Source organism: Rhododendron vialii, chromosome 1a, assembly GCF_030253575.1.
Source record: "Rhododendron vialii isolate Sample 1 chromosome 1a, ASM3025357v1".
In the NCBI taxonomy this organism is placed as follows: Eukaryota; Viridiplantae; Streptophyta; class Magnoliopsida; order Ericales; family Ericaceae; genus Rhododendron; species Rhododendron vialii.
Genome location: NC_080557.1, coordinates 956,290 through 980,589, shown reverse-complemented (window position 1 = coordinate 980,589; position 24,300 = coordinate 956,290). Strand labels below are relative to the sequence as shown.

Below are 24,300 nucleotides of genomic sequence, written 5' to 3'. Positions count from 1 at the left end.
GACCGGACCAAAAAAAGAAACAGTCGACGTGTGCATGAGTTGGTCTAGACACTCTGATCATCAAACAAAGAAAAATACTCGTATTTCTTTTGTTTTGTTAGCTATCTCCGAGTCCGAGTTCTATAAGGAAAACAAAGGAGTATAGGAAACGAGGAAACAAGAGGAAGGGCAAACTACTCTTTCTGTTACCTTTCCGAGTTCTAGATGGAAACGGAAACCAAATAGATACGGCACACAAAAGGCAAAAGGGAAAGGGAAAATTATACTGACTCCCTGCATATATTTTTTTTTAGGCAAAAGGGAAAGGGAAAATCATACTGACTCCCTTAAAATATTTGTATAATGCATATATTTTTTTTCGGAACTCGGAGTTGTTCGGGTCAGTTACGCGCACATCAATTAATTCTTCATTGGTCAGGTGAAAGATAAGTCATTAGTGCATGAGGCTAGGAAATTCACAAAAAATATTTCATCGCGGCCTGACCCTAAGAATCAAACCTTAGTCAATTGTGTGGAAAGTAAATCCATCAACCAACCGAGCCACATTTACTAGTATATATTTTCGCCTCACGTATTGAGTAACTTCCCCTACTGGTCCCGAATGTATAGAACAATAAACGAATCAAATCTCCCTTTTTCATTTGGGGGTCCAAATATATAGATAAAGAGAGGCTTATTCATGAAAGAGCCGTGAATAAGCAAATTATGGAGGCGCCAAATCACAGCTGTCCATTACGGCGATCAACGGTCTGGATTTTAATGAAACTCTTCCCTGAAAAAGTTTCAGATGGTCCAATTAATACATTTTGGACAGTTACGATGGTGCTCCTTATACACTTTCTCGGCTCCATAAAAAACAAATTCTCAGAGAAAAATAAAAAGCCTTCAGTTTCAGTGGCTTTAAGAGCAGTCAACACTTCTCCTCCCATCAACGCTGCGGAGAACACTACAGGCCTGTTTGGATGGGGGTATTGTGATATCCTCTTTTAGTCCATGGGTCTAGCCTTAAGACCTCGTTTGGGAAGTAAAATGGAGGGGGTATTAGCTAAGCCCCAAATTATTTTGTACCTCCTAATACCCCAAGAGGGGGGATTATTTATGGGGAGATTCTGGGGTGTTATTACATAATATCCCCTGATAATACCCCCCTCTCTTCCATCTCAACTACAAAATAACCTTATCCCTTCATTTTATCCCTCATCCAAACCAAACACTATTTAATCACCCCGTCACATCAATGTGGATCCACCATTCTTACATAATATCCCATACTATCTTATCCCCTTTATAACTAATACTCTCAATCCTTATCTCGCATCCAAACGGGGCCCTACAAGCCATCACCAACACTGTCTCAATTTTATCTGTATGTTTCTTTATTGTGTTCCCCGCACCAAATTAAACTCGGTGTTGTTATAATCATATGATACGTGACACGTATCCTATGAATCCAATGATTCGATTGCTTAGAGATAAAGAAGATGGATATCTAACAGATTTTATATTTAATTATATTTTTGGGCCCTATATTTTACCAATATGCATGCGATGCTTCACATATGCCACGATTCGGTTGGTTAGGGATAAAAACGAGACATATCTCTAAATGTATTGTGTGTGACATATCTCTAAATGTATTGTGTGTTTTAAGTAAATATTCTTGCAAGATTCATGATGCGAAACACGATACTTTTTCTTGTATTAGAACCTGTTCTGTTGTTGAAGAGCAAAATTTTGTGTTATGTAAGTTTTTATTCAACTAGCAGAGACTCGTGGTATGCACGGTTTCTAAGATATACAGTATATACTACAAAATTGATAGAAACAAAGTAAAACCCATGATATGGGTAGAACAAAAAGTAGCATAAAACCCGTGCTATGTATTAAGTAGATTTAAAAAACAAACAATCCCAAATACTTGAGAGCGTATTTGTTCAATTTAAGTAAAAACGTCGAGCACTGACTGCATTGGAGAGATTTTGGCAACACTTCAATCTTGTGAGTTTTAATTAAGGGACGCGTAATGCCCTACAGTGTGGGCCGTGAGGCTGCAACACCTTTAATATTTACTTATATTTGGATTTTTGGTTAATCATGATCTCGGACGTACACAATTGTTCGAGATTTTTTTTAGGTGGATGCCAAACATACTTATGTCTAAAGATAATTGATACATGATCAATAAGAAGTTTGGAACCGACCCACTCATGGGTTGTCAACATGGTAAAGGTGAACTTGCGCTAGCAACATAGCAGGGTTCGATTATTCCTGGAGACAAACCATGATTTAAGTGGGGGGCCATGGTGGTGGTTTGCTGTGCTAGTCTCTCCCGAGGTTTCGATTGTGTAGCCGGGTCCAATATGCCTATTTTTGGCACCAAACCTCAAACTAGCGCAAGAGGGCCATTTAATTAAGTAGTATTAATTAGATTGGGCCAATGCCTATTGCTTTCTCGGGCTAAAAATTAATGGGCGATATTAATTTTGTAATTTGGACCAAGACCCAATTAATTTTAGGGGAAAATGACAACGAAGGACGTGTTTTGATAATTAATATCCGCTAAGGACATACTAAAAACATTGTTAATGCTGAAAATGTCATTGGCAGGTATTAATTATCAAAACACGTCCTGGACCGTCATCTTCCCAAAAATTTAGTCTTGAAACTTGGCCCATGTTTTATTTTTCGGTTACCGGAGGAAATCCTAATTTGGGTCGTCATCTTCCCCATTATGCTTGGTTTACACTTGCAGTGGAGGAAAATCAGTAATGGGAAATTGCTATATTGGACTATTTTTTCAACATCTCTCCTAAAATTAATTGGTGGTAAAAAGAATTTCAATTAAGTTTTTTATGGCATTCGACATCGTACCTGCAAGTTTGTTTTTAGAGCGGTCGCAGGGAATGACATTGTGTAACCAAATCCATGGGGGCACTTCGGGCCCAATAATCCCTCCCTTATGATGATGCTCTTGTGACTCAAACCCATAACTTTCTTGCTCTGATACCACTTGTCGGACCATTTTTCTACCATCTCTCTTAAAATCAGTTTGTGGTAGGAAGGGTTTCAATTAAGTTTTTTATGGCATTCGACATCGCACCCGCAAATTTATTTTTAGAGCGATCGCAAGGACTGACATTGTGTAACCAAATCTACCGATCTAACTCAACTGTTGTGAACTGCTTGTAACCGCTAGCATGAACGAAAGGAAGGCCAACGTGGGAGGACACTTGGCAGCCTGTGGGGAAGGCAGGAAGTTTTACCCGGGCTTGGAATGGTTTAGTGTTTGCCTATAAATACTAGTTTAAGCGAAGAAAAATGGATCAAACACCAATCAAAATTCAACACTTCAAAACACTTTTATACTTTCAGCAAAGTAGACTATCGAATATCTTGTATTTGCAGGCCCTTTTGCCACCCCTTTTACTTTTATTTGTACTCAAACTTTTATAATCACGGTGTAATAAAGTTCACATTTTACGATCTTCACATTTCTTATACGAGTAGGAAATTCTAAGTCCACAACCGTGTGGCAAACTACGAACCGACTTGTGATCATTATCCTTTGAATCACACGCAATTGCTCTACAAGTTAGAAGTCATGATTCATGGCAATCGTCATCCGAAATTAGGCACTACAAGTCTTGGCACGCCTGCACTCAACCAACGAATGCCTGCAAATACATTTGCGCCTTACTCGACGTACGTGTGTCAAAGACGAGAGAATTTTCAATCCCCTTCGCATGCTATGGCCTAAAGTGATTGCATTCCAAAGCTCAACAGCTTTGGGGCAAAGGGCTGCTTGTGTATTGATACTGAAAAGACAATGGAAGCAGCCTTTCTAACTCGCAAAGCAACAAAACTCTTTTTCTCCAAGACGACGGGTTTTGTTCTAGTCAATAAAATTAGGGTGGCTTTCTACAAATTTTTAGGGTCTTTTTGATTATTATGCAAAAGTACTTGTCTTTGAACACAAGTTGTTGTGCAAAACTTGGACCAGTGAGAATCCGAACTCAAGGGCGCCCCATATTGCTCTCCCTTCTCCCTTCTTTCTCTCTCTAAACGTTTACCAAAGAAACCCTAGCCGCCATTGTTTGCTTGGGGAGGAGGTGCCGCCTCCTCCCCCGGGCGCCTCTCTTTATCTTTCTTTTTCTTCTCCCCTTCCCTTACCGGTGCTCCTCTCCTCCGTGGGCTGTTGTTCCCCCCCACCCTCTTTTCCTTTCCTCCACCTTCCTCGTTTCTACCCCCTCCCCCCTTCGGTAAAATCCCGCCGGATACTCTGCTGGGTGTATCCTGTTCCGCCGGATTTCTGGATCCCGTTGTGGACCGCCTTTCTACCTTGTTGGAGATAGCAGGTCTCTTGCCTAGCGGCGCTTTGGCCGTTTCGGGTGGTGGATGGTGCGATTTTGCTGGGTTGTTAGTGGCGATGCTGTGAGTGGATATGGTGTGTTGGGATTGGGCATGGCAGCAGTAGGGGCTGTCGTGATTCCTGTGGCTGGTATGGTGGTTGTGGCAGCGGTGATGTAGTGGTTGTTTTGAGTGTATTGACAGGTTAGGGTTTTGATTTTGTGTTTAGTTTTTTTATTGTCCGGACTCTTGTCCAGTTTCTGTCCGGATGTTGAGGCTGGTTTCTGTCCGGATGTTGGTCCGATTTTTGACCCGGTGGGTCTTCCCGGGGGGTTTTGTTCTGATCTGGTTTTTCCAGATCGGGTGACTGATTTCCACAGGTTTAATGTTATTTTTGATTCGGAGCTCCGCCATCCCGAGACGGTGGTGTCTGGGTACTAGCTCCATGATAGCCGGCCATGTTGACGGTGTGAAGAAGTGAGCGTTTGGCTCTTGCATAGGCGCTAGGCACTAGTTTCGTCTCTTAGTCTTTTTTTGTATTGTGTCTCTGTTTCTTTGTATTTGGGTGGAAATCTATACTTGCCGTATGTCCTATTCTGTATTCGGAATTATCTGTAGATGCCGTATGGCTTGATTGATGAATTTGCTTCTTCCGTTGACAAAAAAAAAGAAAAAAGAACACAAGTTATTTGGGTTAAAACCACGTCATTTTGGGGCTAAGTTAGGGAGCAACATTTAGCCCAATTGCTCCTCCCTCTCGTAAGGCACCAATGGTTGTGTGGGTTTCAAAATGGGACATATATATGATTAGAGCCGTTTAATAATTTAAAATCCAAAGGAGGATTGCTTACGCCACAACCTCGCCTTCAAATAAGATTGAAAACTCCAAGCGTAGGGTTAGATCGTCGGTAGCATAATAAACGGAAGTCCGGGATCGTACAACAGGGATTCAAAGATAGCTTAATCAGATTGTAGGTATTTTAAGACGGCCAACTTGGTTTGCTTTAAACGGTGGAAATGCTAAATAAAAATACTAGAAATGAGTTTTATGAACTACAAGAGGCAAGTCTAGGGATCGTTTATCCCTTGACAAAGGTCATTACCAGTTCTCAATATAACTCAAACGAGAGTCACGACCGTGTGCTCACGCTCGAAAGATTTAGCTTTATCGATTACTGTCACGTACTCGATTTTAAACATAATTATAAGTGATTTACATAATAAAAATACTCACAAATATCCGTACGGTACCCAAAAGATCACTATATTCTCATTCCCAAGCAAATACTTCCAAGTTCACACGGTTCCAAAATATTACAACATCGGCTCAACGGCCCCAGATTTAACATAAGTAGTGAAGTTCGAAAGAGAATCAATGGTTACAATATCCCGAGTCAAAAGAATTACAATTTAAGTTACAAATACATCTTTCAAAATAAGTTTACAAAGATGAATAAGTAACTCCTTCGGTTAGCTTTCAAAAATAATGTCCACACTCCAAGCACGCCAAGCAATGCAAGCTATGGTCCCGGGTTAGCACCTGAAAATAATATAAGGCTTGAGCTACACTAGCCCAGTAGAAAAGTCTACGCAAACTCTATATGCAAATGAGCGAAACGGATGAACGAATGATAAAAGATCACAAGACAACGGAGGAAGCACAATTTTCATGAACAAGTGTCCCAAAATCTCCAGTTTTTCTTTTATTCAACCCATAAATCATATCCGTTCAAATCATGTCTCAACATGTCGTGTCGTTTATGTGTCTGAGCCGAAGCTCCTGCCGGGCTAATTTTGGGACCCCGATATCCCCTGCCAAGCACCCACCTTGAAGGTTAGGCCTTGAAGAATTATTTTGAGCATTAGCTCCTGCCAGGCTAATTATGGGACCCTGATATCCCCTGCCAGGCACCCACCCGTCGATGGGCCCTGAATGTTCGCGCGTCATTCACAAGTTCAAGTGTATCGTCGTTCGTACGTGAAATTCATGTTTATCCTTCCATATTTCCACCAATTTAAATAATTCCCACGTCCATACTTATCACATGGCATACGAAGGCAATCATGGTTGCATGAATCCATGTTATGTATAAATGATGATGTATGCCCATGAAAAAGGTCAATGCATTAAGATGAAAGAATCTGCACCGACACAGGAGATTTCAACATTTGACTGGTGACCTACCGGTAGGGATTTGGATTCTACCGGTAGAAACCCAGAACAGAAGGTACAAAATTTTGATTCACAAGAATTCTACCGGTAGGAGGAAAAATGGTACCGGTAGGTTCCAAGAAATTTTTTTTTAATCCTACCGGTAGGGAACAATTCCTACCGGTACAAAAACTGATCAGAAAGGCCACCATTTTGCACGAGAAAAACTTGAGACAGGCTACCGGTAGGAGAAAAGTTCTACCGGTAGGAAGCTAATTTTCTAGCAACACAACACTGTTCTACCGGTAGAAAGAACGGGCCTACCGGTAGGAATCCAGAATTTGGCGATTTTTCATCAGATTACAGATTTTGATCCAGACCAAACAACAACCACTACAAGCTCAAACAAAGCATGGAAATACTCAAATAAGACATATGAGAACCCAAATAACATATAAAGAGAGGTAGAATTCCCTACCTCAAGTATCCAAACCGAAATCAAGAAGATTATGCAAACCCTAGCTTCCGGAGTCCAAATCAAGCAACAATACGCCGAACCAAGCTTTGTCCAACACGATACAAGCTCGAATATACTAGTAGACGATGGAGTTAAGCTTGATTGTTGTGAGTTTTGAGTGATTGGGTGAGAGAGTGAGAGAGATCGAGAGACGAGAGAGTGATGAGATGAAATTGGAAAAAAGAAAAGGATTTCTCCTGGTATACACGGCACACACATGCACAAATCACACAAACACCCATGGCTTTCAACTTCTCACACTTTGACCCCCAACTTTAATATTCTCAATAATCCAACACTTATTCATTTATAAATTATTAAAACATATAACGGAAATTTACGGGTCTCTACATCCTACCCTCCTTAAAGAAATTTCGTCCTCGAAATTCAAATAAACGTGCTCACTAAGTCATGCATCATTCAAACGTGCAACAAGTATAACCATTAATATTATGCAACAATTAAGTATCAAAATACTTCAATCTCGAGTACTCACATTGGGTTACTCCGGGAATAAATGTGGATGCTTCTCTCTAACCTCATCTTCTCGTTCCCATGTTTGATCCTCGCTACCCTGACTTCTCCATAAGACTCGCACTAACGGTATCGTCTTACCCCTCAACACTTGATCGCGCGAATCTAGAATACGGACCGGTTCTTCCCCATAAGACGCATCGGCCTCTAACTCGAGTTCGGACCATTCTAACACATGCGACGGATCCGGTTCGTATTTCCTCAACATAGACACGTGAAACACATTATGAACACCCGATAGTCTTGGTGGCAAAGCCAAACGATACGCAACCTCCCCAATTTTCTCAATGATGTCGAACGGCCCGATATAACGCGGCGATAGCTTTCCCTTTTTCCCGAAACGAGACAAACCTCTACGCGGCGATACTTTGAGGAATACATGATCCCCTTCTTCAAATGACAACGGGCGACGACGACGATCGGCATAATTCTTTTGTCGGCTTTGCGCGGTTAACAATCTTTGGCGAATCACCTTCACTTGTTCGGTCGTTCTCTCTTGAGCTTCCTTAAGGCGTTGACGAATTGCTTTCAAGCTCTCGGAGGTCTCCTTAATCATGTCCGGTCCTACAAGCGTAGCCTCTCCCAATTCAGTCCAACACACAGGCGATCGACACGGTCTTCCATACAAAGCCTCATACGGTGCCATTTCGATACTAGATTGATAGCTATTGTTGTACGCGAACTCGATTAATGGCAAGTGGTCCTCCCAACTACCCCGGAAATCCATCACGCAAGCCCGAAGCATGTCTTCCAAAATCTGAATCGTTCTCTCGGATTGCCCATCGGTTTGAGGATGATACGCGGTGCTAAATAGAAGATTAGTGCCCAAAGCAGCTTGCAAACTCTGCCAAAAACGCGCGGTAAACCTCGGATCTCGATCGGACACGATGGATACGGGAATCCCATGAAGTCGAATGATCTCTCGAATATACAAACGGCTAAGCGCATCAACGGAATCGGTGACCTGAATGGGTAGGAAATGAGCGGTTTTAGTCAAACGGTCCACAACTACCCAAATAGCATCATGCCCCCTTGGCGATCTCGGTAAACCTGTAACGAAATCCATGGTCACATGCTCCCACTTCCACTCGGCCACTGGTAATGGTTGCAATTCCCCCGCGGGTCGTTGATGTTCGGCTTTCACTTGTTGGCACGTGAGACACTTGGACACGAAAATCACAACGTCCCTCTTCATTCCGGACCACCAAAATTGTCTACGCAAATCATGATACATTTTCGTTCCTCCCGGGTGAACGGCTAACGGAGAATGATGAAACTCTCGTAAGATTTCTTCCCGACACGAAATGGGTACGAACAACTTTCCTTGATAGCGCAAGCTTCGGTCGGCGTGAATCATCCACCCTTCTTGAGCGTTTCCACTAAGGAATCTAGTACGGAGTTCCTCTGCTTCCTCATCATGTTGCTGGGCCTCAATCACTCTCGTCGATAAAGTCGATTGTACCGTCAAGTTGCATAACGTGACCCCTTCCCGAACTTCCTCAAAGTGCATGGCGTAGGAGCCCAAATCGTTCATTGCTTTCCACTCATGAATCGCTAGGCTCGCTAGATGTGTCGGTTTTCTACTCAATGCGTCAGCCACAACGTTCGCTTTCCCCGGGTGGTATTGTAATTCGAAGTCATAATCCTCCAAATGCTCCATCCAACGGCGTTGACGAAGGTTAAGTTCCTTTTGAGAGAATAAGTATTTCAAACTTTTATGATCGGAAAAGACTTCAAACTTCTCACCATACAAGTAATGACGCCAACTTTTCAAAGCAAATACGACGGCTGCAAGTTCTAGATCGTGTGTCGGGTAATTCCGCTCATGTGTTTTCAACTGTCGTGACCCATACGCTACCACTCGTCCCGCCTGCATCAACACGCATCCCAACCCTTCCTTAGACGCGTCACAATACACAGAGTAGCCAACTCCACGGTCGGGCACAATCAAAACCGGCGCGGTAGTCAATCGCTTCTTTAACTCCTCAAAGGCTGTCTCACACGAGTCACTCCAAACGAATCGGGTCCCCTTACGTGTCAATCTAGTCATTGGTGCCGCTAAACGAGAGAAGTCTAAAACGAAACGGCGGTAGTACCCAGCCAAACCCAAGAAGCTTCGAATCTCGAATACGTTCTTTGGTCGCTGCCAATTCATAATCGACTCTATCTTTCCGGGATCAACAGACACTCCACCCTTCGAAACCACGTGGCCTAAGAATTTAACTTCGGATAACCAAAACTCACACTTACTAAGTTTAGCGTATAGCTGGTGCTCTCTCAAGAGTTCAAGAACGATGGTGAGATGGGCTTGGTGTTCCTCCTCCGTAGGCGAATAGATCAAAATATCATCCACAAAGACGACGACGAAGCGATCAAGATAAGCACGGAAAATACGATTCATCAAGTCCATGAATGTAGCTGGAGCGTTCGTTAGTCCGAAAGGCATAACAACGAACTCATAATGGCCATAACGAGTGCGGAAAGCGGTTTTAGGGATGTCCTCTCTACGAACCCTCAATTGGTGATAACCGGACCTCAAGTCGATTTTAGAAAAACAAGTGGCACCCCGAAGTTGGTCGAACAAATCATCGATTCTAGGCATGGGATACTTGTTCTTAATGGTGACTCGGTTTAGCTTACGGTAGTCAATACACAAACGGAGTGAACCATCCTTCTTTTGCGCAAAAAGAGCCGGTGCTCCCCACGGAGACGTACTTGGACGAATGAATCCTAGGTTCTCCAGTTCTTGTAACTGAGTCTTTAGCTCTCTCAATTCGGCGGGTGCGAAACGATATGGAGGTACGGAGATAGGAGCGGTACCGGGAAGTAGATCAATGGTGAACTCAATCTCTCGCTCGGGAGGTAAACCAGGTAACTCTTCCGGGAATACATCCGGAAAGTCGCAAACCACTAAGGGTAACTCCCCACGCATGAAGGCATCCTCATCTAACGTCAAACTCGCCAACAATGAATAAACCGACCCTAGCTCACGAGGCCCACATAAATAAGGTTCCAATGGTTCTCGACGCTCCCCAAAGAATTCAAAACAAGGACCTTCGGGTGGACAAATACGAACTCGACGCTTAAAACAATCGATGGTAGCATGAAATTTGGATAGCCAATCCATTCCCAAGATAAGATCAAACCCCGACATTCCTAAAACGATGAAGTCGAACATGAAACGACAATCACGGATAACCAACTCACAATCTCGACAAATACGGTCAAGAGGTGTTCTACCCCCTAGAGGTGTTTCGACAAACAAAGGAGGACTAATAGTTTCCGATTCCAATTCCAAAGTACACACAAATGATGCAGCAATGAAAGAATGCGATGCTCCAGAATCAAAGAGTACTTTAGCAAATGAGTTGAACAAAAGAAAAGTACCCCTCACAACTGAAGTTTCCGGAACCTGAGAAGTGGTAGGTGGGATAGCAGAAGTGATGTTGAAAACTCGCCCCTGGGTACCCTGACCCTGCACAAAACCCCCTCTCTGACCAGAACCCTGAGCAGGCGCGGAAGAACTCGCTCCCTTGTCAACCCCGGAACTCTGAGCTGACGTAGTCTGACGAAAGTAAGGCTGCTGCTGCCTCTGAGTACCCCTAAACGGCTGGCCCACATTACGCCCCGTTCCCGGCTGCTGCACAGAACCTGACTCACTGCGCGCTCCCGACCCTTGAGGACAACTCCTTGCGAAATGATCCGTTTTACCACAAATATAACAAGTTTCCCCGAGGCGTGGACACTGAGCACGAACGTGTCCAGGTTGATTACACTTAAAACACACAGGCAAAGGCTTAGACAGAACACCCCGAGCCCCCAAAGAAGAAGGCGGCCTAAAGTTCGACGAACTACCCTGCGGTGTCTGAGATGGTTCCCTTGCCCTTTTCCTCCCTTGGCTTCCAAAGCTCCCCGATGAAGAACTCGTGTTCACGGTTGGTTGTCGTGGTTCCCAAACCCCTCTATTACGTTGCGCCTCTTTCGGTATCTCAATGCTCCTCGCACACTCAACTACCTCGGCGTATTTTGTCTTGCGTTGTACCATTACCATCCTCCTTACGGTGTTGTGCAGTCCTTTCTCAAAGCGTCTACATTTCCTCTCTTCCGTCGCCACCAACTCTGGCGCAAAGCGAGATAAAGATTGGAATTTTTGTGCGTACTCCGACACGGTCATGCTTCCTTGCTCTAACTTTTCGAATTGGTCCCTCAATTGCTCACGGCTAGTTTCTGGAAAATACTGCTCCTCAAATAACGCCTCAAATTCAGCCCATGTCAAATTCTCAATGTCTGGCTCATCTACTTGAGCCGCGGTCCTTGCCGCTCTCCTTGCGTCTTTCTTGCTTTCAAGAACGGATTCCCACCATTCACCGGCCTCCCCAACTAGTTGCACCGCCACGATACCTACCCTAATGTTATCTTCGGTGATATTAAGAGCTCTGAAAAGTTTACGGATTTGGGCTAGCCAATGGTCCGCTACCAAAGGGTCGCTACTAGTCCCATCGAACACTGGAGGGTTTCTACGGCTAAACTCCCGCATCGCCACCATAGCTCGATCCTCAACATTCTCTCTAGGTGCTTGGTTTAAAAGATTTGCAGCTGTAAGTGCTGCGACGAGGTCCCTAGCGAATTGGTTCTGAGCAGGAGGTATACCTACACCTCGACCAGCCCCAGCCCCCGGGTTCCCACCTGGGTTCTCCCCATGCTGACTAACCTCGTCCTCAAGAGGTACCCCACGGCCACGACCACGGCCTCGACCACCCCGGGTTCCAGCCCCAACTCGTCTGACACGGGTCTTCGGAGGCATCTTACTACACGATATAAGAAAAGAAACCATTAACCAAAACATTATCACTATGAGGTCGAAGCCCTCAACTTCCTAACACGGGTTAATAACTCTACGACACTCTACGATAACGAAAATGCAATGCCAAGTAATCACATGAATGTTAGTCACACAAGCATGCACAAATTTTGTTAGAAGGCGCGACATTTTGAACCCATGAGACAAAACGTCTCCCCACGGTCTCTAGGTGTTCTAAACCTATGCTTTGATACCAAGTTGTCACGTACTCGATTTTAAACATAATTATAAGTGATTTACATAATAAAAATACTCACAAATATCCGTACGGTACCCAAAAGATCACTATATTCTCATTCCCAAGCAAATACTTCCAAGTTCACACGGTTCCAAAATATTACAACATCGGCTCAACGGCCCCAGATTTAACATAAGTAGTGAAGTTCGAAAGAGAATCAATGGTTACAATATCCCGAGTCAAAAGAATTACAATTTAAGTTACAAATACATCTTTCAAAATAAGTTTACAAAGATGAATAAGTAACTCCTTCGGTTAGCTTTCAAAAATAATGTCCACACTCCAAGCACGCCAAGCAATGCAAGCTATGGTCCCGGGTTAGCACCTGAAAATAATATAAGGCTTGAGCTACACTAGCCCAGTAGAAAAGTCTACGCAAACTCTATATGCAAATGAGCGAAACGGATGAACGAATGATAAAAGATCACAAGACAACGGAGGAAGCACAATTTTCATGAACAAGTGTCCCAAAATCTCCAGTTTTTCTTTTATTCAACCCATAAATCATATCCGTTCAAATCATGTCTCAACATGTCGTGTCGTTTATGTGTCTGAGCCGAAGCTCCTGCCGGGCTAATTTTGGGACCCCGATATCCCCTGCCAAGCACCCACCTTGAAGGTTAGGCCTTGAAGAATTATTTTGAGCATTAGCTCCTGCCAGGCTAATTATGGGACCCTGATATCCCCTGCCAGGCACCCACCCGTCGATGGGCCCTGAATGTTCGCGCGTCATTCACAAGTTCAAGTGTATCGTCGTTCGTACGTGAAATTCATGTTTATCCTTCCATATTTCCACCAATTTAAATAATTCCCACGTCCATACTTATCACATGGCATACGAAGGCAATCATGGTTGCATGAATCCATGTTATGTATAAATGATGATGTATGCCCATGAAAAAGGTCAATGCATTAAGATGAAAGAATCTGCACCGACACAGGAGATTTCAACATTTGACTGGTGACCTACCGGTAGGGATTTGGATTCTACCGGTAGAAACCCAGAACAGAAGGTACAAAATTTTGATTCACAAGAATTCTACCGGTAGGAGGAAAAATGGTACCGGTAGGTTCCAAGAAATTTTTTTTTAATCCTACCGGTAGGGAACAATTCCTACCGGTACAAAAACTGATCAGAAAGGCCACCATTTTGCACGAGAAAAACTTGAGACAGGCTACCGGTAGGAGAAAAGTTCTACCGGTAGGAAGCTAATTTTCTAGCAACACAACACTGTTCTACCGGTAGAAAGAACGGGCCTACCGGTAGGAATCCAGAATTTGGCGATTTTTCATCAGATTACAGATTTTGATCCAGACCAAACAACAACCACTACAAGCTCAAACAAAGCATGGAAATACTCAAATAAGACATATGAGAACCCAAATAACATATAAAGAGAGGTAGAATTCCCTACCTCAAGTATCCAAACCGAAATCAAGAAGATTATGCAAACCCTAGCTTCCGGAGTCCAAATCAAGCAACAATACGCCGAACCAAGCTTTGTCCAACACGATACAAGCTCGAATATACTAGTAGACGATGGAGTTAAGCTTGATTGTTGTGAGTTTTGAGTGATTGGGTGAGAGAGTGAGAGAGATCGAGAGACGAGAGAGTGATGAGATGAAATTGAAAAAAAGAAAAGGATTTCTCCTGGTATACACGGCACACACATGCACAAATCACACAAACACCCATGGCTTTCAACTTCTCACACTTTGACCCCCAACTTTAATATTCTCAATAATCCAACACTTATTCATTTATAAATTATTAAAACATATAACGGAAATTTACGGGTCTCTACAATTACGTTTATCAAAAGATGTGATTAATCGGAACTAAATCAACCTATTTTTCTAATGTATCTAATACATAGGAGGCCACGAGCCCTCAGTACGTCGCTTGCCAAGACCGTTTGACTAAACGACGTACTAAGGAGTTAACACCCCTCGCTTAGACTGAAATGGCTAGGTTAGTTCGATTCCAAAAACCATGATTTTAAGCCCGAAGGTTTGAGAGCCAAATAACCACCTAAGTCCTCGGAAAAGATTACCCCGAGACCTACCCAAACGACTATTCACTCATATTGACAAGACTAGAAACCATGCTAGAAATTGAAAACATGTTTAACCGATAGAAACGGAAATAAACTTGATTTATATGAAGATCCAACTAATAGCCACAACATTAATACTTGAGAAATTAACAAACAACCAATACCTTGAAGTGTTCTTGAAGAAAGTTGCTAGGAAAGCTTGAAAGCCTTTAATGGAGCTCTAAAAAATAAAAGACTTAAAGTGATATAATGTGCTAGGCAGATACACATTGTGAGGGAGAGCCCTATATATACACAAGGGCTTTCTCTTTCCTCCAAAGTCAAAAGTCAATAAATATCCCAAAAAGCTACCTATTAAAAGAAAGTTTTCATAAGTGGAAAGTCTGAAAAAGCAACAAAAATCTACAGGAGACCAAAGTCATCGATACCATAGGCTAAGGTATCGATAACTTCATTCAAGTTCTTCCCCAGAGAAAAGAGTTATCGATAACTCCAAACAAACGTTATCGATACCCTTGCTTCTGGACAACTTCTGGACCAAAATGAGGCAAATGGTATCGATACCATACAAATTGTTATCGATAACAATGCCACAATTGCAGATTTCAGGCTGATGCTCTGCCTTCCCTGCCTAGGTATCACCGGGCATCCTCCGGGGCATCGTCACTTGACTTAGGGACTTGGTGGGATGGCACCAAAAGGTCTCGGGTGCTCGGTTACCCTCATGGAAGTTCCTGGCATCAAAATACGCCTTAATCGCACGTTTCACCTATAAAACTCAACAAAACACCTCACATGCGATATTGAATAACAACGATAATTTAAATGTAAATAAACTACAAACTAGAGTACTGGAGCACCAAATATCCACAATATTGGGTGCTCATCAAGGATCCATTCAAAAATTGGCGTCGTTTGAGAGGAAGGACCAATAGGGTTGAACGTTGCTCCCTAACTTAGCCTCAAAACGATGTTGTATTGGGGACAACACCTCGAATTATCAAGCAAAGCTTCTCATAAATGAGATTATACGAAGAGAATATTTTGTTGTAGTATATAATTTCGAATTTCCCCCAAAACTTATTCCTAATAAAAAAATATTACGTTTTAGTATATACTGACTCCAAGCGAGTAACCAAAATCATTAGTTTTAGCTCACGAAAAACTGACCAAGTATTCTAACGTATGCCTATTTAGTTTGACGGGATTAAATGGAACAAAAAGTTTGTCTTCAAACTACTCAAATATATCTGCAAAGTACTCAAATATTCTTCGTAATGTTTAAGAACATGATAGAGAGCTCAGCATCTTCAATGCAACAGTCTTGATGAAGAAGGTTTTGAATCGCATCCACCCAATTCTGCTTATGGGCGTTCTTGCACTTAAACTCTAGAAGACCATGTCCTGTTTGACTCCAAAATAGACTTCCACTCGATCCCTTTCCTTTCTGAATGTCCATGCCAAAGTCTCATCACAGAGTCCATAAACAAGACCTGTTTCCCATAGATGATGTCGGACAATTCAGAGATAGATGGTTAAGAGGAAATTTTGGAATTCTACGTGTTTTTTAAAAGCAAAGGCAAAAAAATATCCAGTGGAACACATTTAATCACTTCAGTATCCGTCTGGAATATTAGACTGGGAAGTGGTTAAATTTGTTCTTCTTGGTGAAGGCTCCACCCACATGTTTGCTTTTGATCTTTAGTCATGACCTGAGATTTCTTGCGCTTCCATCGCAACACTCCTGAGAAAAATTCCCATGGGAAATGAAGTAGATGAACCAGATTAAGCTTCAAATGCCAATGGAGTAGATGAACCAGATTAAGCTTCAAATGGGGAATTACCTTTTCACGTGTGTTGCAACAAGTCACCTATACAAGGAGGATCCTGCACTTCAATTTCATTACAGAAATCAGCAACCCTATGAGATTCTGCTATGCTCTTGTCATAGGGGGGCTTATAGCCGCATTCTTCTTTGCTTCTTTTGGCAAACGTGCTTTAAGGGCTGCTTCTCATCACAAAGCTTATCTAAGAGTCAAACAAATTGACATTAATCAGTGACTCATTGAAATTCTTCATGATAACATTACGAAAGTTGCACTTCTTTCCTAAATTATACTCTTACATTGTGGCATATTGTTTTGGTAATCCGGGACCGTTCCCACCAATCACAGCAATCTTAGGTTGCATAGCCATAAACTGAAGCCCCCTTCTTCAGCCAAATTGCACAAGCTTTTGCTTGCAGGGAGGGTGACCCAAACGATTTTGCTCTGGGTAGGAGTTCTAAGGGAGTAAAACGAGAGTATTGTGCTTCTGAGGCACTTACGTCTGCGCGCCCTCCTTACAACTTCAGCTAACCATTTCGGTTAAATGTTCAACGGATTTGAAGTACAATATATTCTGCGACTTCATTATTCAGTGCATGAATAAGTGGTCAATGATATAGAAACAGAACTCTTTTTGTGACATTCTCGAACCAATATCACAATCCAAGTTTCATGGACTCATTTAAATGTGTCAAGTTCCCATGTGGGACACTTAGACATTGGGCTACCCATGTGAAGAGGTAGGCCTAGACAGAGCTCAGTAGAAAAACAGAATTCACGTAGCTGACCCCAATTGATTGGGACACAAGGCTCCATTTGGGTTGGTTTGAGATCTGTCCCATAGGCCATATGTGTAGTTAGACATTCATCTTACAAAAACAGTTGGTAAATGGAATTCACCCAATCACAGTCTATGCCCAATTGCATGAAAACTGTTCATCTTGTAAAATCCTGTAAATAAAAGCAACATACTGAAGAATATGAATAGTTTGCCGTGTCCCATTTGATATGCTTAGGATGTAAAAGAGATGAACATGATATAAACACTCAGGCCTACCTAGTATATGTAACATAGATGAAGATACAAAATAGACTGATGGAACACTTGTTGCAGCTCCAGCATTCAGTGTCACTAACGGAACAGAGTTACATTTTGGCGTTGGAGGTCCCAGGTGAGACGCAGTGGATTTCCTCCCTATTCATGAGGATAGAAGTGCCGACCCTTTTCACAAAATCCATAATGAAATCAATCCATATTTGTGTGCGTGGATGATTTGTTTAAGTAAAGTTCAGAGAACTCTATCGTGAATTCTTCAAGGTGAATCTTGGGAATCATACCACATTCTTCCCTTTCTTTTGTTTAGGAGGGAAATTGGATTTCCTGGATATTGCCATTCGTAGATCTAACTGGTGTAAAGTTACTATGGAAGGGATAATAATACGATCAAAGGTGTTTCATCGTGTTAAGTGTTATACCAAGATTTTGCCGACAATTTTATAACGAACATCGCCCAGACTGATGGGTCAAAACTATTTAATGCTCTCAAGATGGTTAATTCTATGGTAAGTGCAATGAGGATCTGATTAAAGTCTTGGGCAATAGTAATATTTCAGAAACAGCTGAGATAATTCACATAAAGAAGTACCCACTCTATGACAGTAGTTTTGGTAGCGAACTGACTGAACTTAACTCCATCTGGGCTTTGAAGGATTTGATGCAATATTGCCTTTAATAACAGGTTGTTGATATCAAAGTTGAGAAAGTAGAAAAGAAGCTTCTTAATATGATATGCTACAGAATCCAACTGAATTTTTCCGATGCACTCTGGCTAGTAAAACTATGCAACTGGCAAGGCTTGTGGATATGAGACACTAAGTCTCTGATGGCAATGAATTGTTCAATTGCTTAAATCAAGGAATGATATATCACCGATATTTTAATTGACAATTTCAGTAAAATCTAGGATGTTTAGGTCCATTCGAGGGGACCAAATGGTGGTGCTTCAGAACGTCATGGTGGATGTTAGAGCTTTTGCCTTGGTTCCTCGGCTGGGTGAAAGGTTCTGCAGAATGGTTAAGCATTAAGAGGAGCAGGTTTTGGCTCAATCCAACAAGAATTCAAGAGCTCCTCAAGAAAATAATATCACCCACAAGAAAATAACAAAATGTCATCCAAAGATATATCCGAGTATAATCCTAAGATAATCGGAGTATTCAAAGAGACTTAAAAAATTGGAATAAAAACATGTGAAAACGAAAATATTGCTACTTTAAACGCCATGAGGAGAAGTTCTTGTGTCCAATTACTCCACCCCAAGATTTACCTAAGCGTCTTCAAACCAGTTGAGTTCTTCTTTGGAATAAGAAGTATCAGCTTTTGGCTCAATCCAACAGCAACTCAAGAGCTCCCATGTCCCATACCAATCCTTGCGAGAGAAATCATTTCCAAATGTTTGAAACAAACGACTGGCTAGAGAATAGAATGCCCCACATTTTTCATGGACTCTGGGAAGATAAATCTTGTTCTCCATTCCTTGTACCACTCTCATTGCTGAAAGAGATGATGTGTTGCTCACAAATAACATTTGGTCGACCAAACTGTCAACTTTATGCCACGTCATCTCAACACTATCCAGCTTCGAAACAGATATCGACTTCCCCATGAAACTCAAAGACACTGATAGTAGCTCCCCATTGCATTCCACCAAAAAGTTGTGCTCATGTGAAAGGAAGGGATCGAGCTGCTGCCTATGAGGCTTGTCAAGGATTGTCCAATAGTCTTCATCAGGATTATAGACTCCCAAATTCCCATGTTGACCCAAACAATAGAACTCTCCATGGTGAAAGACTGGATTACAGTGAGAGAGGAAAAAGGGCGAGTTATTTTCACCATGCAATACCTGCCAACTTTCTTCTCCACGGCAAATGGTTGATATGGAAAAAAACTTCTCATCATGGTTGACATAAATGCCAAAAACCATGCAGTCGGATGATGTCGGAGAGGATGTGAATGTTATCCCTCCAAAATCGTAGATGTCAGGTAAATCAGGCAAGTTAATCAATGCCTTTGTGAATGGATTAAGGAAGAACATTGAATGCTCGCCTCTAGACATAAGCATCCAACCATCTTTACAAAATCGTGGTACGGCACCGAATAATTCAGGAATGTACATGCTGTAAGGGCTCTTGTAAAGTGGGTGGAAGAATTTGCATCTTGTGTTATCATTCCCAATAGACATAAGCACCGGAGATTGTACCGATAGAGTGGGAGTCAATCGCCATGATCTACAGACGTTATGAAACCGCTTGATATCACCAAGAAAGAGATGAGGAAGCATCAAACAAAGAAGATCAGTTGGAAGGCTAGCCCAGTCTCTATTTAGTTCTTTTTTCGACTCCTTTGAGTTTTCAATTTCTCTGTCGGCATCATCTGCCATACTGAGAGCAAGAGAGCAGCAAAGTGTTTGAAAAAAAATATAAAAAGGGCCATGGAATAGAACGTAAGTGTCTAATACCAAACACACATTCAAGTTTTTCCTGGCAATATATAGTAACTGTAAAGTGTAAACATACCCCAATTTTTGTTCGTGATCCGCTGGACAAAATGAAGGCCCCTGGGAATCATAAATTATTTCCCGAAAAAACCTCACACATTAAGAAATCACAAATCGCCGTATCTGCTCAAGAAAAGTCTCATTAAAAGAGTTAAACAAGGTAAGAGAACATAAGTTCTCCTCAATCCAAAAGCATTACTAATAGTATGACTAGTTTACTACCAACCTGAGTCAGCTAATTTTACAACAAATTAATTTCAAGTTTCGGTATTTTGTTTTTAAAAACTTCTGTCTTGCATACTTTTGGGCGATATAAAAAAATAGTACGTTCAATTTGTACGTGAAGGATCATTGTGAATTATCTATATTATAAAACAGAGTGATTTCTGTTAAAGATGTCTATGCATATAAACAAGAGCAACCGTTAGATCACTTTCTGTTAACTTTATAGCCATCGGATCAATTTTTTTAAAGAGATATAGAAAATATTCTTTTAGTAAATCCAGACCTCTCTACCCTCAATTTTAGACAATGTATCTCTCTATTAATATTGTCTTTTATAATCAAAATGGTAGCTAACACTTTGTGGTTATTACAACTATCACATAAAGCAGTTGGGTAGAAGTAGAACGGATGCTGAAACTATGTTTAAGTTCAATGTGCCTTCAGGCACGGGCATCCGCTAGTAATGTACAATTGAGGGAAATTCTTGGTTGAGAATGATCGAACGTATGGAAAAAGCAAGCCCAGAATCCTATCTTAGTATAACCAAGTTTGTTTAAATGATTTCGTATTTTCCATACAGGGTATCGTATGAAAAAATATGTATGAATGCCTGAACAACTGCAGTAGTTGAATATAAACTACAAAACTTTGTTGCGCATATTAAACAAAAATCCAACAAAATATACAAAATTTTGTCACGTCTATATTGGTATGATTAATTTAAATAATGAATGGTTAGAGATATCTATCTACTTTATCTTTATCTGGATGTTTTATGGGATTTAAACAACATCGAGTATACTCACGAATTCAGAGATCAGGGAATACAACAAAGAAAAACATACACATAAAACAGAGACAGTTTTTGGTGACAGATAGTGCTACTAAACGTACCTGTATAAGCTTATTAGAAAGCGGTGATCTTTGTTGCGTGGAAGAACGAGGGTGGGTCGAAGGGAGGAGGAGAGAGAGTCGACTGCTGTAAATAAAAAAAGACATTGAAAACTGAAGCCAAACATTTATATAACACTTCTCCTCTTCTTTTTCTTTTTTCTTTTTCCTTTATTTTTTTTTGGCGATCCCAATCCCACTAAATTTCGACTTCCATTGGTAAAGGGGAAATTTGTTTCCGCATAGGTCCGTGTATACGGGACCAATACGGAAAGTTATCTAATTAGGAGTAATAGTTTTTTTCTAATCCTTACGAAAACATAAATTTCAAAATCATCTCTATAAAGTTGTACATATTAATTGTGTCCTTATAATTTGTCCTTATAATTTAGACGACTTTCAATGATATCCCTTTCCGTTAACCCGTTGACAGAAAATGACTTTCAATGATATCCCTTTCCGTTAACCCATTGACAGAAAATGATGATGTGGTTAACTGTCGGCTTATGCGAAGATGACATGGCTCAAGGAGAAACTTCATATGGGTGGTAAGAAAGGAAATAACAACTTTTTCCATGGGAGCATCGTTTTTTTACATCAATATAAACGAAAAGAACTAAAATAATATCAAGCACTGATAGGTGCTAAAAAGCACCCATTTAATCTGCCTAATCTACGCGTTGTCGGTTGTTTACATTGTTACTTGATATATTTTAGCGTTTTGTGGTATTTTTAGGCCTTAAAAATTGATGAGTGCGAAAACGTGCAAATTGAAAGGTCTTACGGAGGCACAGAGAGTGACTGCCATTTATTCTGCACACATTATATAGCAATGGGATTGGGCCTTATGAATTGGACTCCTACGTCCCCGAATTGGACTCCTACCGTCCACTTGGTTTCACAATTGAAATTGGGCTCCCAGCTTTGACAGGGATGAAATTAATTAAAAGGGCTGCTCGTGCACATATACATAGAGGAGGGTTGGCATAAAGAGGAGGCTCTAGGTCGTGGGAGAAGTTTGGGGACGGAAATCACTTCTTCACGAGGAACACCCGGTTATCATGAGCGGCTAACTCCATTCTCTAAGGCGATCATGAAGTCTCGTTTCAAGTAATTTTGTATATGTATTAGGTTTACGTTTTAGGCCCTGTTCCGCTTTCTTTATAAACCCACTTTTTAAAAAAAGTTTGTTTTCAAAGAAAGTGGAACATTCCCTTAATATTCGTATTCGGATCGATTGTTTAACTTGAACTCATTTCAGTTCTATGGAATGATTTTAATTCTTTCAACCTATTTTGTATTTATATCTGCGATTTTTACATACAGAGTTAAACAATGGTATTCTTTGATTGAGCTTGGGTAATTGAGATGGATTATGCTCGTAAAACAGATCGTGCCATTAGGCGATTGGACCAAGCTAGTGAGATGGTCTGTGCTAGGGGATAGTCCATGCCGATTGGCAACTCAATATATTATCTTGACGATTGTCGAAAGGGATTGCAAGCCCTAATAATAGTATTTAATGATTTGAATGTTAAACCTAGCCTATGCATATCGTTTTTACGTGGTCGGAGTGGATTCGAAACACTAGATCCTTTCTCCAACAATTTCCAATCAATTAATTAGTTGTTTTCTTTACTTTATTAAGTTTTCTCAAATCAAACAACTCAATCTTTTCTCTTTGAATTTATCTAGAAGTTAATCGAAATTATAGTAACTTAGCCAATTTGTTCCTCTGAATTGACACTCGGTGTTGACCATTATTCTACGAAGTACTAGTTAACTCCAAGTTTTTATAAATTTATTTTTGACACGGTATGACGTGGTTGTTGAGGACAGTTTGCACGATTATATTCTTTCGATTAGTTTTTATTTTAGTTCTTAGCTTAGGATTTTTATTCCTATTATTTTTTTTTTGTATTACTTTTTTCTGGTGCAAGACTATTGACTTTACAAGGAAAAGAAAATGGAAGCTGGCAACTACTTTGTCGTGGGGGAAATTCTTAACAAAGTGCTAAGTTTTTTCTTACTTGCATCTTACTTGCATAAGTTGAGAGGCTTGCACTAGGGTTTTTTTTAATTTGATTTTGTTTTTTTTTTTTTGTGTCCTTTAAAAAATTAAAATACCAAAAAAAAGAGAGCTAATTTTGCAAGTTGTTATGAAGGATGTGCAAATCAATTTGATCGGTAAGTGTCAACTTTACCCAATTATTGGCAACATGTGCTAGATGATTTTGTGCCTAAATTTTATGGTACATACGGAGAAAATTTGTACTTACATTTAGAAAAACTCAAGGAGATTTGTGCTAATGATGAAGTGACTCTGTTTAAATTGTTTCCATTGTCTCTAAGAGACGGTGCTAAGAATTGGTTTCATTCTTTGTGCTGGCTTCGGTTATGAGCTCGGTAACTGTGCCTAGACATCGTGAACCGAGGTCTCGTAAGGGTCCAGCCAGCAAGTTAAAGCAAGTGGACCCCGATGTGCTATTCGGTTTTTTCGGTGGCATAACCTTGGTTACGGCTTTGGCAGCATCCAAGAACGTATCCGTTCCGGTGTTTCTGAGGACCCCTAGGGAAGATAGTTGTGCCAGATGGGATCTATGAGGATTACGTGGCAATTATAATCATTGAGATCAGATCTGGTCATGTGCTCCATAACCGCTTTGCCTCTCTTGTCACGTATGACGCTACCCGAAGCGGTTACCCAAGCGTACCTTTCATGCGTTAGCTTGGAGGTCAAGTAAACCTAGGTCTATAAATGCAAAGGGATACTCATCTAGAGAAGTATGTCATTTTACCCTAACCCTAGATCTACATTCTCCCCCTGAGATCTAACTTGATCGTCGAAGGGTCACTGGGCTATCTTGGCCCTAGTGACTTATTGCAGGTCCAGGGAGAACGGAGTAGCAGAGGGAGAACCCTAGTCTATATCATGGTCAATGTCCCGACAAATCCAACCCCTACATTCTTTAAGGCCACAATCTGTTCGTACATATGGAGATATGCAAATATTATTTACCAAAGAGTTCAACCCCATATATGAGACTCACATGCTATTTTGCGAAATCTCAAATTTTTATCAACAGGAAGATGAGTCT

The 24,300-nt window shown here is 41.2% G+C and overlaps 2 protein-coding genes across 2 annotated transcripts; both read right to left on the bottom strand.

The window, feature by feature from the left end:
* Window positions 1–7,518: 7,518 nt before the first annotated feature.
* LOC131316380 (uncharacterized) lies at window positions 7,519–8,106 on the bottom strand. Its single transcript, XM_058345728.1, has 2 exons — window positions 8,023–8,106; window positions 7,519–7,878 (listed from the first exon to the last, which is right to left on the bottom strand). Exons 1-2 carry the CDS (start codon window positions 8,104–8,106, stop codon window positions 7,519–7,521), a joined length of 444 nt encoding a protein of 147 aa, XP_058201711.1.
* A 10,591-nt stretch (window positions 8,107–18,697) lies between these two features.
* Window positions 18,698–21,298, bottom strand: LOC131333977 (F-box/kelch-repeat protein At1g57790-like). Its single transcript, XM_058368837.1, has 3 exons — window positions 21,206–21,298; window positions 20,106–20,209; window positions 18,698–19,970 (listed from the first exon to the last, which is right to left on the bottom strand). Exon 3 carries the CDS (start codon window positions 19,967–19,969, stop codon window positions 18,857–18,859), a length of 1,113 nt encoding a protein of 370 aa, XP_058224820.1. The 5' UTR covers window position 19,970; window positions 20,106–20,209; window positions 21,206–21,298; the 3' UTR covers window positions 18,698–18,856.
* Between the last annotated feature and the right edge of the window lie 3,002 nt (window positions 21,299–24,300).